This window comes from Gopherus flavomarginatus, chromosome 4 (assembly GCF_025201925.1).
Source record: "Gopherus flavomarginatus isolate rGopFla2 chromosome 4, rGopFla2.mat.asm, whole genome shotgun sequence".
NCBI classification, from domain to species: domain Eukaryota; kingdom Metazoa; phylum Chordata; order Testudines; family Testudinidae; genus Gopherus; species Gopherus flavomarginatus.
Window position 1 is genome coordinate 204,105,672 of NC_066620.1, and position 17,700 is coordinate 204,123,371.

Genomic DNA, 17,700 nt, shown 5'->3' on the forward strand with positions numbered 1-17,700 from the left:
TCTCTCTCCTTGACCATATAACATCCTGGGAAAATACCAGTACAAGATAAAAGGATTAGTGATGGCAATGTGTTGAAATCTAACCCTAGTCAAGCTGCTGTCTCTGGAGGAAGGTTACTTTGTCTTTAAATGTTGTGCCCTTTGAGAACTGTGCAGAGTCAGACACTCAGACAACTATGACAGTAAGTTCACTACCAGTAGAATGGAACTAGAGGAGAGAGAATGGAAGCAGGGCAGAGGGAGAGAAGACAAAAGTACTCCTGAAACTGCTCAGCTTTCCAGAGATTCATAGAGTTTAAGGCTAGAAGGGACCAATAAGAGCATCTAGTCTGATTTCTTGTCTAACACAGGCCATATAGAATTCACCCGTTGATTCCTGCATCAAGCTCACAACATCTGGCTGAGCGAGGGCACATCATTTAGACAGGCATACCATCCTGATGTAAAGATCTCTGGTGGAAAAAAATCCACAACACACTTTGAGAACTTGTTCCAGTGGTTTGTTACTTTCACTGTTTAAAATTCGGCTTTATATACTGGTCTGAATTTATGTAGTGTCAATTTCCAGCCATCAGATCTTGTTAGGCCTTTGTCTAGTGAACTGAAGAATCCTCTACTATTAGATATCCTCTCCTAGTGTAGGTATGTTTAGACCTGGAAATTCCCATTAAAATGTTTCCCAGCCTCCCAGCTGACTGACTCATCCTCTAGTTGTCAACTCAGCCATAGTGTCAAGAGCTAGCAGCTGGGAAGACGCTCAGGCAGGCACAACAATCAAGGTGAAAAGTTTGGGGTGGGTTTTCACTGCTGAGGAGGGCAGAAGAGGTTGGAAAACTCAGAGGTGGTCAGGGAATTGGGGTGCTTTAATAGTTGGAAGTGTTACCCACTTGGTCAGGGAGGTCAGAGTGTAATGGCATTATGGAGATAGGAACAGAGTGTAATTTTCTTTAGTTCCTCAGATCTAAAAACACAATATTCCAAAACAACTTCCAAAACCATGCAGGCAATTTTTATACCTGTGGCCAGGACTCTACATGCACAATGGTGAGCTTTGTGCATGTAAACAGTTGCACACCTCTGCTGAATGCTTAGAAATGCAGTTTCAGAAGCCGGCTGAGAAAACGTGGGCCTAAGTCCTATTTACACTGATGACAGCTCCCTTCAGCCCAAAAGTTTCCAAAGTGCTTTACAAATCATATATAAACAGCACCGCAGGGCTATTGCCACCCATGAAGAGAAGGACGGCAACCCTGTGGGGACATGGCACACTGCCCAGCAGCAGGGGATTGGAGGAAAGCTAGCCAAGGAAACTGGAACAAATCCCTATACTTACATGAAGCACCATGGGACGTTCGATGGATACATTCAACATACCATGACTTTTAAGGTCTTGTGAATGAATCCCCCTTCCCTGGTGTGAGCAAGTCCATGATGATGAGTGTATTTACCTTAGAAGGATAAAGGGGTGATTCCACTGTTAAGAAGTGATGGAAAGAGTGGCCAGAAGAAGCCATTTACTGTGCCCAAAAGCAAGTTTCATTGGTCTACAAACCCAGGAACTATGTTGTGTATTCTTTACCACCACTTACTGCCATTGTCTGTATTAACTAGTTATTTACTTATATACAGCTATCGAGCTCTCTCGTCACATCCACCTTGATGTGATTTGAATCACTGGTTCCAGAGCAGTAGTTTGACTGTGCCAAACCTCGTGAGCTTGTGAAGCTATCTGCTCCTCTAAGAGATGAATAGCTAAGGGCCAGGTGCACCCTTTGATGTAAATTGGCATAGCTCTGTTGAAGCCTCATCAGTTTACACCAGCTCAGGGTCTGCTGAGAGCCTCGAAGTAGAAGGAGGGAGTAGCATTTATCTACTATCCTCTTAATTGTCGCCCTAATACATATGGAATTGCCAAGTAGAAATTGTGACGATTTAAAAGCAGAGAAGTGTAGGGTTGAGCTGGTGTTTTCTTTGTTACCACTGTTGTGAGACTGGTTAAAACACTGCTCTCATTTGGATGAACGAGGTCATTGCGCTATCCAGGTTTATTTTTCCCATGTGTGAAGCTTTGTGAAGTTTCAGCGATCCGCTTTTTAATCGGCGATATATTTTCGAAGATGTCTGTATTCTTGTTGGCTTGTGGACAGCTGTATCACAAGGATTTCCCTCTGGTATAGAACACAGAGCTCTTCTGTATCAGCGTGGAATGCAGTAGCAAGTCAGTGCACAGTGGTCCATAAGGATACCAGCTACCCTTATAAACTTTTTATAGCTTAGGAAAATAAACATGTGGTTTCAAGGCTCTGCATAGCCAGTGCTCGCTGAGTTTGCAGAACTAAGAAAGAAAATATTGGTAAAGCTAATAAATTTCTGCGGCAGCCAAGGGACACTATTCTGAAATCCCGGGGAGGATTTGATGGCTTTATAGATAAATTTGTATTTTATCTCCAGAATCATCAACCAAGTTCAGCACTAACATGAAATGTTTTACAAAATGAGCACTACAAACTTGAAGCTGCTATGGGATACTGACTGTGTATAATCTCTAAAGAGACTTGCTAATTTAGAGGCTCCAATATATAACAGTTTTAAGGAGAGGGCATTTCCTCTAGGCTAAGGAGTAAAGAACTGGTTATAGCAGTTGTCCTCAAACTTTTTCTGTTGTACCCCCCTCTTAACCATAATGGAACCTGTATGTGCTCTCCCTGTTTTCCCCCCCACCAAGAACCGTGGTCATAAGCTGTGGCTGAGAGCAGGGTGGGAGCCACGGTCAGGAGCCAGGGCTGGGAGCTGAGCTGCGGGCAGGGGTCTACACTCAGGGCTGGGAGCTGGGGGCCGCGGTTGGGGCCGGGAGCCAAGAACCAAGGCTGGGATTGGAGCTGAGGCTGGGACAATGGCCAGGAGTGAAGCCACAGCCAGGGCTGGGAGGCGAGGACAAGACCTGGAGTTGGAGCTGGGGCTGCAGCTGGGGTCGCGGCTGGGAGTGGAGCCAGGCCTGGAAGTGGGGCTATGGCTGGGGCCTGAGCTGTGACTGGGGCTAGGGGAAGAGTTGGAGAGGAGCTGGGGGCACTCCTGTGTCCTGCTGGAATGTTCCTCTGTGTCCCCTGAGGGGGGGGCGCACTCCACAGTTTGGGGACCACTGGCTTACAGCAATGGCAAGAAAACATCTAGCTCTATGTAGATGTTTGACTAATGTGTGTCCTTAATTTTAAACCATCTTCCTAGGCTTTAAGAAAATAAACTAACTCACTCAGGTATTGAGAGTTAGTAGCGACCAGGTGCGTTTAGATCGGAGGGTTACAGTATGTATTGTACCATGACTGTAGGTGGTTCCAGGCACTGTAATTTCTGCAGTCCAATCCACTCCCATTTCTCTCAAATTACCATGTGGACTAATTCTGCCCTAGGGAAAACTGTGCTCATGGCTAAGTTTTAAGACCCAATTAATTGAGGGGAAAGGATAGCTCAGTGGTTTGAGCATTGGCCTGCTAACCTCAGGGTTGTGAGTTCAATCCTTGAGGGGGCTGGCCCATTTAGGGATCTGGGGTGAAAATCTGTCTGGGGATTGGTCCTGCTTTGAGCAGGGGTTTGGACTAGATGACCTCCTGAGGTCCCTTCCAACCCTAATCTTCTGTGAGTCTATGAATTAGGAGAAAGAGCAGCAGACATAACAAAATAGGACCTTGCCCCAAGTCTGTGCTATGCTGCCTTCCATCAAACTTGCAAATTATCAGATCAAAAGTAAAGAGAATAAATGAAAGCAGACAGGTCAGTGTCCCAACCAAGTTGAAATGTGGGTGATTACATTTCCCAGCATAAGTCCCCAATTGCATTTGCAGTTGGATACAAAGAGCTACTTTCTGCCACACACTTCCAGCACTCTCACCTGTAGATCAGGAGACAGATTCCAATACATGCATGTTCCTGTGACAGAATTTACATGCAATGATCATAGTGGAGTTTTCGCGTGTCTGCTTGGTGTGTAGGTGTCCATGCTTAACAAGTGTGCATTGCCAGTGCTAGCAGGCATGCAGTTGAGAGGCCCATTAGAAAACTTTTCCTGGTGTCCCATTTACTCCTTGCCTTAAACCGTTGTCGCTCTCTGCTCTTCAACAGCTGCCCTGATCTGCCCACCCCCACCCCGCGTAGGTGAACTGATGTGTCGCTGTAGTTATGGATTAGTTTAAGTTCCTGGTCATGCAACTTGTTGTGGGTGGGTGAGCTGCTGCACCGAGGGGGAGCCATATGTTGAAGTCTTCACATGTAGAATTAATTGCAGGATTGAGGCCTAAGTTTGTAAAGCACTTTGGAATCCTTCAGGATGAAAGATGCTACATAGATAGGCTGTTGCCGTTACTCATTTCTGCTTTAATGCCAGGGCCTAAATCTAAATCTTCTTCCTTCACTGCTGTCACCAATCAGTTAGGGGCAAACTCTGAAACAGTAAATGTGCCTTTTCCATCCACTTTCAACAGACTGTCATGCCCTTCTCTTCCTTTGTAGTGGCCTGGATATTCAAATCCACTCGCTTCGCTCCTAGATGGGACCTTTTTAAAATGATGATTCAGTAATTAAATTGTCTAATATTTATCATGCAATGATTGTGAGGAAAAGCATCAGAAACAAAAGAAGCTGCTCCCCAATTTACAGAATATGTAAATACAGACAATATGTTCTTACCCCCCACTAGACGTGAGAGAGAAAGGTAATTCTTACCCTAAGGAGTTTATATTGTCACTAGACGCGAGAGAGAGAAAGGTAATTCTTACCCTAAGGAGTTTATATTGTCACTAGACGTGAGAGAGAAAGGATTGGAGAAGGAAAGTGTGATTATCTTCAATTCACAGATAGGGAACTGAGGCACAGAGAGAGATTGAGTGACTTGCCCAAGGTCACACAGGAATTAAACTCAGATCTCCGAATCCCAGTTCAGTGCCGTAACCACAAAACCATCCTTCCTCTCAATAGAACATCCTTTCTCGCAACCAGCTGAACAATGGGGACTGACGAGGGAATGAAGGGCAGGGGACTATAGTAATACAAATGTGTTTACTCAGTTTAGGTCTATGCACTTCCATTAAATGTACAAACCCTTTCACTTAGAGGGTAAAGGCTCTGCATTCCCATTGCCAATCCCCTGACTCCTTGCATTTTTCTTTTTGAAAAACCAAAGCGGGACATTTACAAGAAAAATGACTTTTGTTAAAAACAATAGAACTGCTGTGCAGCTAGAAGGTGAAATGAAATTTGGATTTGCAGACTGCAAACATGCAGTATAAAGACTGAAACATTAACGCCGATGTTAAGCTCAGATAAAGTTATTTTAGTGCCAGCAGAAAATATCTTTCTTCGGGAAGATCTTCTAGGTTCTAATTTGTAAATTCCAAATGACTTGAACGTATCCAGTCGTGCACTTGTCAAAAGGTGAGAGACCTGCCAATAAGTGATTTACAGAATGTTTTCCCATGTTTTGCATTTTGGTAATTTCATGTTGCAACTGAATACCTAATAATGCCAAATCCAGCTTCTCCAGCTAAGCCGGGAATGAGCTTGTGGAAGAGAGTCCCTCAGTGAAGGGCATAGGCAACATTATGCTTCTATGCACCAGTGCCAGAGCTGCAAATATGGCTCTGCTGAGATTAGTCCTGCAAGGTCATCCCCCTGAACTGAAAGGGCTGGCTGAGTCCATCTCTTTGGACTTACAGACAAGTAGAAACAGGCCTTGCTGCAAAATCTGAGCAGGTGGTGCTGCTGAACTATAGGGCTGTGTGGGGATTTGCTTCAGTGTTCACATCTGAATTAAGCAAGGTCTGAAACGAATACGGAGAAAATAATGTCTCCCCTAGAGTCTGATCAGAATCCCCAGGCCCAGATGTCCAGGAACTTTCAAGAAGTGCAGCTCCACATCTCAACCCTGCAACTCAGGTCCATCTCTGTAGTGGAATGAACCAAGTCCTCAGAGCAGAACATCCCTGAAGCATGAGTCTGGAGATGAACTTAGCATCTTGGGCCTAGCTCTAACTTCCAAGGCAGGAAGAAGACTTTCACCCTTGAATTTCTTTACTTTAAGACCCATGAAGAGTTCTGTAGCCAGGAAAGCACAGGCCCGAAATTTATTTTCAGAAACTATCTATGAAGGGTGTCATGTCCCCATCGTCCAGATTTCTGAATCTCTGAGATTCCCCCAAATTCTCCAGCTACTGAGAACTCGTGTCCCCTCTTGCATCTGTCTCACCAGACTTTGTCCGGGAAAGGCTCAGGGCCACTGGAGTTGATGTCAGTATCAATAACTGAAGTGAAGTTAGCTAGAAGCTGGGCCAGGCATCAGGATGAAAAGGTAGTGCGGGGTTAGAGCCTTAGGGAAGGGCAGTGCAGGGACAGAGCCACGTTTCAGGAGCCAGTTGCCCTTTCACACGCACACACACACTTCTGGTCTGGGTCATCAGTTAAGGCTTGTATTTTTGAAATGATATTTGAAATGTTTCATTTTACCTCAATGATATTTTTTCTTTTTTGTTTTGGAGGGGAAAAATCAGTTGTAGTTCAAAATAAACCTTTTTTTCCTCCCTGGATTTTTTGGTTTGGCCACCAAACTCAAATATCAGTTAGTCGCTCAGCTGTATTAATAGCCTTCCCCTTCCTCTCCCAAATACACAATAGCTTCATATCTCTATTTAAACAATTGCTCCATTTTCGTACCGACTAGTGGAATTCCATCATGGGGTAATGGGGATCTGGTCCTATCAGATACTAATTTGAGCACAGACTAACAGTTTCACCATGCTTTAAGTGTAAATATTGTGGGAGGAAGAGGGAGCCGTGAGGAGATTTTACACTCTGAGCTGCAGCAATGGGAATTTGTGTTCATTGTGTGAACAAAGAATGATGAGGATGGTCTTCAGAGTAAAGTTGATCTTGTGCTTAAGGATCTGTAGTGAGTTTCAGGAAACATGGCTCCAATTCTCTGTTCTACCACAGACTGTGTATAAGCTTGGTCAATACTTAGTCTCTCTCTACCTGAGCGCCCCATCTCTAAAATGTAGTACTTCATTTGTCTGCTTTTTCTGTTTAGATGGTGAACTCTTTGGAGAAGCACCTGTCTCCTCCTATGTGTTTGTATAGCACCGAGCACAAAGAGCCTCCGATCTCGGTTGGGTCCTTTAGCAGGTGCTACTGTAGCAGCAATCATCATGACAACTTGGCATGAGAGGTTGGGGACCCAGCGATACCATCTCAGAAGTCAAATCCTCTTGCAGGAGTTCAGCCTCACTCACCTTGGGAGTGTTTAAAATTGCTTTTCGGCTGAGATAGCAAATCCTTCAGCGTCAAGTGGAAAATTGTATTTTTGATTTATTTTGTTTAGATAAGGGTTCAGATGACCAAGTCAGAGCCCCTTTGTGCTCTGATGTGGATGGAAGTTTATTCAGCCACTGAGATAGACCTGTTCCCCCACCACAACTTTCCCCCCAACTTGCACTCTCCACATTTGACTAAAACATATGGGCCTAATTCAGGTTGAAGACTGAAATCATTGCACAGCTCTGGTTAAAAATTATGGCTTTGTATAATGAAATCTTTGTCCATGGAAACTTGAAATAGCAGCTCAGCCTGTGACTTATGGGGAGAACGATGATGGAAATCAATTAATCATTCCACTTCCCAAAATCTGAATGGGAGGGCAAACTTGAATCAAAACTGGGCTCTGGCTTACAAGCTACTTGGAAGGCTTCAAAACTTTAATTCAAAGCTCTAGGAGTATGAGTATGAGTGGGAGCAAATATAGTGAGACTGAAAGATTTGTCTTTAGGAAGAAGAGCGATGATAGAGGATAAGAGATCCTGCTGTATAGAATTGTTTGTTTTTGTCCCTAAGGGCTTTCATTGCATTTCGGGCGAGAGCGTTACAATCTAGGGGCTAAGACTTTACAGTCCCACATCTGTTTATAAAAAAGAAATCCTACTATAACTCTTTAAAAGGAGGGGGGGAATTTTCTAAAATATAAGTTCCAAGTACAGCTGAGTGAATTACTGATGTTTTGGTTTGGTGGTAGGTAGAAAAAAAAATCTGCGTCAGTTGCACCAAATCTGAAATGTGTTGGAACTTTTGGTGAATCGAAAAGGTCCCTTCTGGATCTCTTCCAGAGCTTGGATTTGAACCTGGAGGGGTGCGGGGGAGTGTCTCCCATATCCCAGATGAGTGCCCTAAGCACCAGCCTAAAGTTTATAAAGGTTGGGGGTCAATAGCAGCAGGGGGGAGGGATAGCTCTGTGGCTTGAGCATTGGCCTGCTAAACCCAGGGTTGTGAGTTCAATCCTTGAGGGGGCCACCTAGGGATCTGTGGCAAAAATCAGTACTTGGTCCTGCTAGTGAAGGCAGGGGGCTGGACTCAATGACCTTTCAAGGTCCTTTCCAGTTCTAGGAGATAGGTGTATCTCCAATTATTTATTTATTAGCAGTGACACCCTTGGCCCCTCCCACTCTTTCCTCAGCCATTTTGTCAATGGTTAAAATTATTCATGTCAAATTTATGAATAGTTTCAGGTCAACTAAAACTGCATTTTTTTTTGTTGAATAAACTATTCATCTGAAAAATTTCACTAGTTCCAAGCCCATGATTTAGCAGCTCTAATATATTTTGATTATTATTGCCCTAGTTCAGGAAGGGACAGATCACATTCATGATTAAGCAGCTTCATTGCTTGAAACTAATGTGAAACCACTATACTTTACACTGTTTTCTTCCAGGCCATTTGAAGTCTTCGAGCTGCCTCAAAGTAGCTCACTTAGCCACACTGTGTTATACAATAGTGTGACTGCCTTGAAGCTACTGTGCATTTGAAATTAATGTCAGGTGTGTGTGGGGAGGAGGGGAAACGGGGACTGGATGAGTGTGGGAACTAAGGAGCCCAATCAAAGCTCATTATTTGGCCCAAGGATGTTTTCCTTTGCTGTCCCTCTTGCTTCCTGGCAGTGGGTCGACTTGAATGAATATTGGGAGATGAACAATAATTTTGGTTTCTGCCTGAAGTGGGAATAGCTGACAAAGTGTTTAATGGAAGCTGACAGTTAAGTACCCCCACCACAGCAGTAAAGTGGCAGACAAAGCATATGAAAATAAACAGCCCAAATGAAAGCTATTTCTGCACAGATTGTTGGCACACTTTCCCAATCCCAGGCAGGTTATCTGAGATGGTAATTGCTGCCAAAGAATTCTTGTGTTTTTTTTTAATATCTCTTATGAGACTTACCTCAAGGGAGCATAGAACATATTTATGGATACGCTTAACTTCAAAATAAGCAAAATCAATACCAGAAAAAGCAGAGCTGTTTTATGGCAGTTATCCTACATTGGTTTTTGTGTTTTCAAAAACTGGCTTCTTGATAATGGCTCTTAGATAATATCTGAGATATAAATGAGAGGTAGCAGCTGAGCTTAAAAGGAGATGGGTGCCTAACTCTCACTGGTTTTAAATGGAAATCCCAGCTCAAATTATTCTGGACACAATGGACTGTTCCAAGCAGGGGGCGGTGGGAGGAGTCTATCTGAACTACAGAGCCAAGGCACCATCCAGCCTTCGTGAAGAGCAAACCTTGCCATTGTCAGCTCTGCGTCTCTGGGTCTCTTGCACATACTGCCCCTTGGTTCGGCTTGTGTTGTTTTTAATCTTGCAGAATTGTTAATCCAAGTCAGTGCATGTTGTTGAAAACTGCCTTACTGTTCAAAAATAGGTTTCATGGATTCTAAGGCCAGACAGGACTGTTAAGATAATTTAGTATCACTGGCCGTGTACCACAGACTGAAGAATACAGTTGGAATAGGGCACTCTTTTATTAGCATTCTACCTCTATAGATCAGAGTGGTTAGAGCAGGTGACTAGGAGTCAGAATTCTGGGTTCTTGTCATGGCTTAACCTCCCTGTCTCTGGGCTGTGAAATGGCTATAATAATCGTTCCATGTCTGATTAAGGCGTAGTGATGTTTAATTAATTCCCCCCTTCAAAAAACCCACGCAAAGCTAACCTTAACAAATGTTTGAAGCCCAAGACATTTTAAGCTAAGGTTAATGTATTAAAACCTAACCATTTGAAAGTATTGAAATATTTAAGCTTCTATTACCATGACCCCATGCCCTTCTGAAGCACAGCTATGATTTGCTTATAGACACAAGTATCTGATATTTCTTCACAGGTCATTACTATAGATATAGTTATCCCCGGAGGGTGTTAGTTCTTTGAGCTGTATGGGTGTAATCATAATAGGGTGACCAGACAGCAAATGTGAAAAATTGGGACGAGGGTGGGAGGTAATAGGAGCCTATATAAGAAAAAGATCCAAAAATCGGGACTGTCCCTATAAAATCAGGACATCTGGTCACATAATCATAAGCCCCTTGTATTGTTTTGTATAAAGCCTATCATGCAGTGAATACAAGAATTACTGTGGGGCGCTATTGTCCTGCTGCAGTTTGCAAAGTGGCAGATGTATGTTGTGTTGGTTATGGAAAGGCTGGCGTGAAGGCTGTGGGGTTTAATGCACAAAGAGATCCAGAGGAGGCATGTTGTTCCACAAAGGGTTTGTGCAGGCCCTTGGATTGGATAGTGGAACTATGTGCAAAAGGTGGGAGATGGTTTTGCGTTGCTGTGTGGTCAGTCTGAGTGCTTCCCTTCCTGAAGAAGAGCTCTGTGCAGCTCAGAAGCTTGTCTCTTTCACTACTAGTTGGTCCAATAAAAATATTACCTCATCCGCCTTGTCTCTCTTCCTTCCTACTGCCAATTAATATTTTTTTGCAGTCCACTGGTTTGTTGTAAAGGGGCTAGTCGTGGATAGATGAGGTGTGAAGGGGGTGGATTGGCCCTGCACTGGTATGGCGGGGGTTAATCCTTCCCTCGTAGCAGAAGAAGCCCCTCCCCTAAGGCTCTGCTAGGCATGCTCCAACTGGAAGTCCGGTATAAAAGCCTGCAGAGGTGCTCAGTCAGGGTGGATTGCTGGGGAAGAAGGACGCTCAGTGGAGGCTCCAGGCCAGGAGCCGCTTCAGCTCCTGACTTCAGAAACCAGAGAGTCTGAGGTGCAGACCAGAGACCGGTGGCCCACAGCTAGTCAACAGGAGTCAGAGTCCCAACAAGTCACCTGCGCCAAGGAGCGTGAAAACCCTGATGACGAATGGACCCTGGCTTCAGGACACATGGTAGGAAGTGGCCCAGGGAGGTGGAGTGAGTGGTACCTTGCACATGCAGGTCAGCGTGTTGTGAAAGGATCCCCCCTGACTGGGTGGTGACCACGCTCACCACTGACAGGGCCCTGGGCCGGGACCCGGTGGAGAGGGAGGGGCTGGGTTCCCCTACCACCTCTGCTGCCACCCACTCCTAGGTGGCAGCCTACTTCTTTGACTCTGGCCACTAGGCCACATAGCCCTGACCCCTAGGGCAATGGTATGGACTCAGGCCACTAGGCTGCATTACCCCACCGGAGATGAGGAATTAGATGGACTCTGGCCATTGGGCTGCACTGCCCTAGGGGAGCTTTGTATAAGCTCTGGCTGCTAGGCTGCATTATCCCACTAGAGAAGGGGAAGTAGATGAATCTGACCCTTGGGCCACACTGTGCTAACTACAGAGGGGTTTAGAACACGGACTTTGGTGTAGAGAGGCTGTGTTACCTTCCACCCCCTTGACTAAAGGGGCCGTCGAGGTACTAACCCCATCACATGGGTTCAGAGTGAATGTTGTTAGCAGGGCCGTAACTGTGCCCATCTACCTTATCAAGCATTTTTCTAACCAGGATGTTTTATTTTTTATCATGATTAGTTAATTGATAAATCATTGGAACATTAACTGTATCTTAACTCTTGTTGGTGGGTGATTACCAGCGTGAGGAGGGACTGAAGCCAGGACTCTGCCTAATCTCTTTCCCTTTGGGACACAGCGCACCCCTGGGTGAGTAAATAAATTAATAGAACTTAAGCCAATAGGAATGATTAGAGTAGCTAGTCTGACCTCTTGTATATAACAAGCCATTAAATTTCACCCAGCTACCTTTGTAGTGAACCCAATAACTTGTGTTTGGCTAAATCCAAACTTCCAGAAGGGCACAGTCTTGACTTGAGGGCATCATTGATAGAAAACCCACCGCTAGGCTTGGTAGTTTGTTCCAAAGTTTCATCACCCTCCCTGTTGAAAATGTGTGCCTTCTTTCGCATTTGAATTTGGCTTCAGCTTCCAGATATTAGTTCTTGTTATGCCTTTCTCCCTCCCAATTAAAGCACCATTTGGTATCTGGTACTTTTCTCCCCTTGTACACAACCATCATGTTACCTCTCCATCTTCTTTCTGACAGACTCAAAGAGCTTTGTCTATTCAGCTTATCACTAATAAGGCATATTGTACTGTCTTTAATCATTCTCTTGGCTCTTCTCTGAACTCTCTGCAGTTTATCAACATCCTTTTTCATATGTGGCCACCAGGACGGGACAGAGTATTTCAGTACAAGTCTCAGTGGGGCCCTATACAGAGATAAAAATCCCCTCCCTGCGCCTATCCACTACCTCCCCCTTTATACATCCAAAGATTTCATTAACCCTTTTTGCCACAGCATCGCACTAGGCATACATGTTGAATTGCTTGTCCACTCTGACCCCTAAATCCTTGTCCAGGTCACTACTTTCCAGGATATAGTTCCCCATCTTCCTGGTTGGGCCTGCGTTCTTTGTTCCTAAAGGCATAACTTTGCATTTGACAGGGTTAAAATATATTTTATTTGAATGGGCCCAGTTTACCTAGGAATCCAGTTTGATCCATATCATGGCCTTTGCCTCATCTTTATTTACTACTCTGCCAGTCTTTGTATCATCCACAAAATATTATCAGCAGTGATTTTATATTCACTTTAAGATCATTGATTAAAATGTTGAGTAGCATTGGCCTAGTACCGAGTCATGTCAAATTCCTCTAGAAATGTCACCATTCCCTCTTGGCAATGACTTTTTGAGATCAGTGAATTAGCCGGTTCTCAGTCCATTTAACATGGGCTTTCTTGATATTGTATAGTACTGATTTTTTAATAAGCATGTCAGTCCCTCCGTTCCCCTGAGCACAGGCACTCGAATTCTCCCAGGTTATTATGTGGGCTGCACGATGGGGAATGATGCTCTTTACTGTCTCCCCAACCTTCCCCCTCCCATCCCCCTGACCATGCACCCCTGTCAGAGTCAGGCAAAATTCACCATATGTGAATATTTTCTCTAATTATAACCTAGAAACCAGTGGGCCTGGTTCTCATTTACACGAAGGCCCCTTTACACTGCTTTGGCATAATCTGTACCCACGTCAAGGCCTGTTTACGCTGCCAGAGTGACATAAGGGGCGGAGGGGGAAGGCAGTCTTTGTTCACATGGGAATCAGGCCCAATGCTTCGTGTTGTTTGCATGTGGGGTGCCTCAGAGACTTGTGCATTGCTCACTTGTTTCATTGGGGGGCATTTTTTGGATTTATACAAGACTAGGGTTACCATATTTCAAATTCCCAGAGAGAGGACACTGCGAAGGGAAGGGTGAGCTGGAGGGGGGTACAGTTAGGGTGTGCTGGAGAGGTAGGTGTGTATGTGTGTACACTGGGATGAGAGGTGCTATTTGGGGGGATGCTGGAGGGGTGTGTGTACTGGGATGGGAGGGAATATTTGGAGAGTGCTGGAGGGGTGTGTGTGCTGGGATGGAAGTGGGTGTTTGGGGTGGTGGTGGAGCGGTGTGCGTGTAGTGGATGGAAGGGGGCATTTGGGGGATGTTGGAGGAGTGTGTGTACTGGGAAGGGATAGTTGGGAAGGTGCTGGAGGGGTGTGTGTGTCCTGGGATGGGGTATTTGGGGGGTGATGGAGGGGTGTGTGCGCTGGGTGGGGATATTTGAAGAGTACTGGAACTGTGTGGCCTGGGTGGGGGTGTTTGGGGGAGTGCTGGAGGGGTGTTTGTGTACTGGGTGGTAGTATTTGGGGGTGCTGAAGGGGTGTGTGTGTACTCGGTGGGAGTAGTTGGGGGGGTGCTGGAGGGATGTGTGTGTACTGGGATGGGAGTGAATTGGGGGGGGACTGAAAAGGGGTTACTGGGGGGTACTTGAGCGGATACCGTCATCTTCAGTCTCGAGGTGGGGGGCAGTCTTGTGTTCCCTGTCATGGCAGCAGAGTGGCTGGTGTAGGCCCAGGAAGCAGCGCCAGCCCATCAGTCAGCACCTCCCTGCTGGCCTTTCCCCCTCCCTAGTGTGGGGAGCTGGGGCCTGGCCCCATCACCCCTCCCATCTAGGTTCTGAGGCCCTGCAGGGGGGGAGGTGGTCCAGCTGTGAGAGGTGCTTGGTGACTCCGCTTACCTGGTGGGAAGGGGGTGGGTGGAATGTAGCAGCTGCGGATGCAAAGGAAGGACTATTTGTGGCATGGAGACAGCTCTTTCTGAGCTGCACCATCAGGTCCACAAAGAAAAATCCCGAACATTTCCTCTTATTTGAAAAATCCACCTAGATGGAGGTAGGTGGACCAAAAAGAGGTCATGTCCGGGAAAACCCAAAAGTCTGGTGACCCTATACAAGAAGCCAAAAAGCTGCTATTGCTCTCACCGAAAACAATCCCTCTGCTACTTACTTCTCCAAAGTGTGCCATGTGCCTCCCATGGGAGAGGGTCAGTGGTGACATATGTCGTCTGTATCACTTGCTCTTAATCTGCATATTCCTGACTTGTTTTGCAGAGCTCCGTGATTCAACCAGAAACCTGACTCAAGGGATGGAGAGATCAGCGATGAAGTGAAAGGGGCGAGAAAAATTACCTGGAAGAGATAAAAATCCCACGAAGTCTGACTGTTGAAGGGAAACTAGTGCCCCCTCATTTGTTCTGGAAATGTGAGCACAGACTGTGTGTGCTGCCACATCAGAACAGATCAGCAGCTGATTATTTATATGACAGCAGCACCTGGAAGTCACAAGCGAGAGCGCGACCCCTGTGTGCTGGGCACTGTACAGGCGGATGTTAAAGACCGTCTTTACCTCAAGGAGCTAACAGGCTAAATGGAAGAGACTTTGAAAGGGTGGAAAGGGAGACAGAGTCACGAAGCAGGTCAGTGGCGGCGTCTGGGAATAGAGCCCAAATCTCCTGAGTCCTCAGTCCCGTGCCTGGCCTCTGAGCTGTGCTGCCTCTCAGATCACTACCCAATCCACAGTGGATAGGATACGTTATAACTTCCCTTTTCTCTACCTTCCATCTAGGGAGTCTTCCTGGCCAGGGGGAAAATGCTACTTGTCCTTAAAGTGAAATTATAAAACCCCTATCTCAGGTACTTACATGACTCCCATGACCATGGTATCTGGGCACCTTGTGGTCTTTATTCTCACAACCTCCCTGTGAGTTAGGGGAAGGGCTATTGTTCCATTTTACAGATGGGGAACTGAAGTAAAGAGAGAGACTGAGGGTATGTCCACCTGAACACATGCTGTGTATGGAGCTGGGGTGCAAATCTTCCGCGATCCAGCATGCCGTGCACCAACTGTCCATGTGGACCCTGCTGCAGTTGATTCAAATTTCCACAAGTGCGCATTGATGTCTGCATTCACACTTATGGTGCAGCAAGCAGTACATGCCCTAAGTGTCTATGGTCACATAAGTAGTCTGGGCTAGAGCAGGGGACTGACCCTCAATTTCCCACGTCACCAGCTAGTGTCAGAACCGCTGGACCACCCTTCCTCTTCAAATTTCTTGGCCTAATAATAGAAAGGAAGTGCCAGCTCCTCATGTCCTGGCCGAGCCATTCATCACAAATGCTCTTACAGCAATTATCACTGGTCTTGGCGATACTCCAGACAATTGGCCATTGCTGCTTTTGCTCTTGCCCTGTCCCTTACATTCCTCTTACCTTCCTCAGTACGTGTAATACCATCATGTTTTTTTGGCTTCTTTCCTCCCTCTCCAGAGGTTAAAGAGTTTTAGAAACGTGCCTAGTTTAGCAGACTACTTTGCTTCTGGATCCCAGCACTGTCCAGATGGTATTTATCATAAATCTTTGGAAATGTGGCAAATCCTGCCTGGAAGTTATTGGCAATAAGAACTTCCACAGTATAGTGTCTTCCTGGTCTAGGCATGAGGGGCTTTCTGATCCACACAGTTGAGAGAAATGCTCCTTTTATACAGTGTACATGAAATTCTTCCTCAGAGGCTTCAGGCCTGAGTCTCATTAATGGTAAGGAGTTTGGGTGAAAATGAAATTCAGGCCATCGAGTTTAGTGGCAGAACTGTGCTAATTTGAAGATTATTATTATCAAGTGGGAAGACAAAATACCAAACACAGAGGTGCTGGAGCACGCGGAATGGACACATGTAGAAACCACTATCAAGAGGCGGTTGTGATGGTTTGGTCATGCCAAGAGAATGGGAGGAGACCATATCCCCAAGAATATTTTGGAGAGTGAGATGCGAGAAGGCTCTAGAAAGTAGGGTCACCCTTTATGGCAGTGTGCAAAAATGTTATGAAGTCGTTCAACATCAATGTAGAAAGCTAGGAGGAGCATCCAGAGTCCTGTCCAAGTTGGAGGAGAATATCTGGCACTGGGTGCAGCTCAACATGAAGCTGCTTTGATCCAGAGGATGGAAGCAAAGCAAACAAGAAGAAAGCAGCATGCTGTAATCTTGGACTCTTAACTCAGCCAATGCATGGATCTGTGAAACTTGAAACAAGCTGTGTCGCTCTCGAATGGGACTTGCCAGCCGTAAGTGGATTCATCGGGCACCTGATTAGACCTCTGATGCGTATACCATGATCTAGTTTGGATCAACAGTTGCCAGTGATGATAAATCTAGGGCCTTTTATTTTGGGGGGCAAAGTGGAGGGTGAATTGGCTTCCATGGGGGCAACTGGGAAAAAGGTGAATATTTTTTGTTGAAATTTTTTGTCAGAAGTTTTCATACTCAGCAAATTGCCACCAGTTCTCTTTGCCATGTATTTCTTAGAAGCGCTCCCCAATAGTCATTTCCTCTTTAAAAATCGCATTTCCCCTTTATAAAGCTCTGCACTCTGGCTAACAAATCATATTTCTAAATACTCCTTAACATGCACCCGGCTGTGCATATGTTCTGCTCTCTCGATAGGAGACTCACTACAGAAGGGAAACACCTTGATATAGTTATAGAACAATAGTATAAATCAACCATAATATAAGTACTTATATCACTGCAGCATGTTGTGGCCCCCATTTTGCTGTGATCTGTACAAACACATAGTAAGACAATCCAGCGGCATAGCTGTGAACAGAATCCTGATCTCCTGAGTCCCAGTCTAGTGCCTTATCCACTCAACTGTGTTGCTTCTCTAGTCATTATCTCAATCCATACTTGGTAGGAGATTCAGGTAAGAGGTGAAGGATGGGCCAATGGTTACAAGCTAGCCTAGACTGTGGGAGAGCTAGATTGAATTCCCTGCTCTGCCACAAAGGCCTGTTTGACCCTGGGCAAGTCACGTAGCCTGTCTGTTCCTCAGGCTAAATGCGTGTCTACCTCACAGGAACGTTGTGAGGATAAATCAATTAAAAGGTTGTGAGGCACTCAGACATTATGGTGATGTAGGCCATAGATAGATGTTAGAACTTATCTTTTCTCCAGCTGCCACCCAGAGAATCTTTCTGAACAGAAAAATAGTGCTGTTTCTCTCTAACATGGCATCATAACAATTTTATGTGGCAAAGA

General features: G+C 45.4%; 1 protein-coding gene across 1 annotated transcript in view; it reads left to right on the forward strand.

Moving 5' to 3' along the window:
• SUPT3H (SPT3 homolog, SAGA and STAGA complex component) overlaps positions 1–14,828 on the forward strand; it is a 524,342-nt gene extending 509,514 nt beyond the window's left edge. Inside the window, exon 14 of the mRNA XM_050950866.1 lies at positions 14,720–14,828. Within this exon, the coding sequence (XP_050806823.1) occupies positions 14,720–14,746 (27 nt within the window). The 3' untranslated portion in view covers positions 14,747–14,828. The remainder of the gene's footprint in view (positions 1–14,719) is intronic.
• The last annotated feature ends 2,872 nt before the right edge of the window (positions 14,829–17,700 follow it).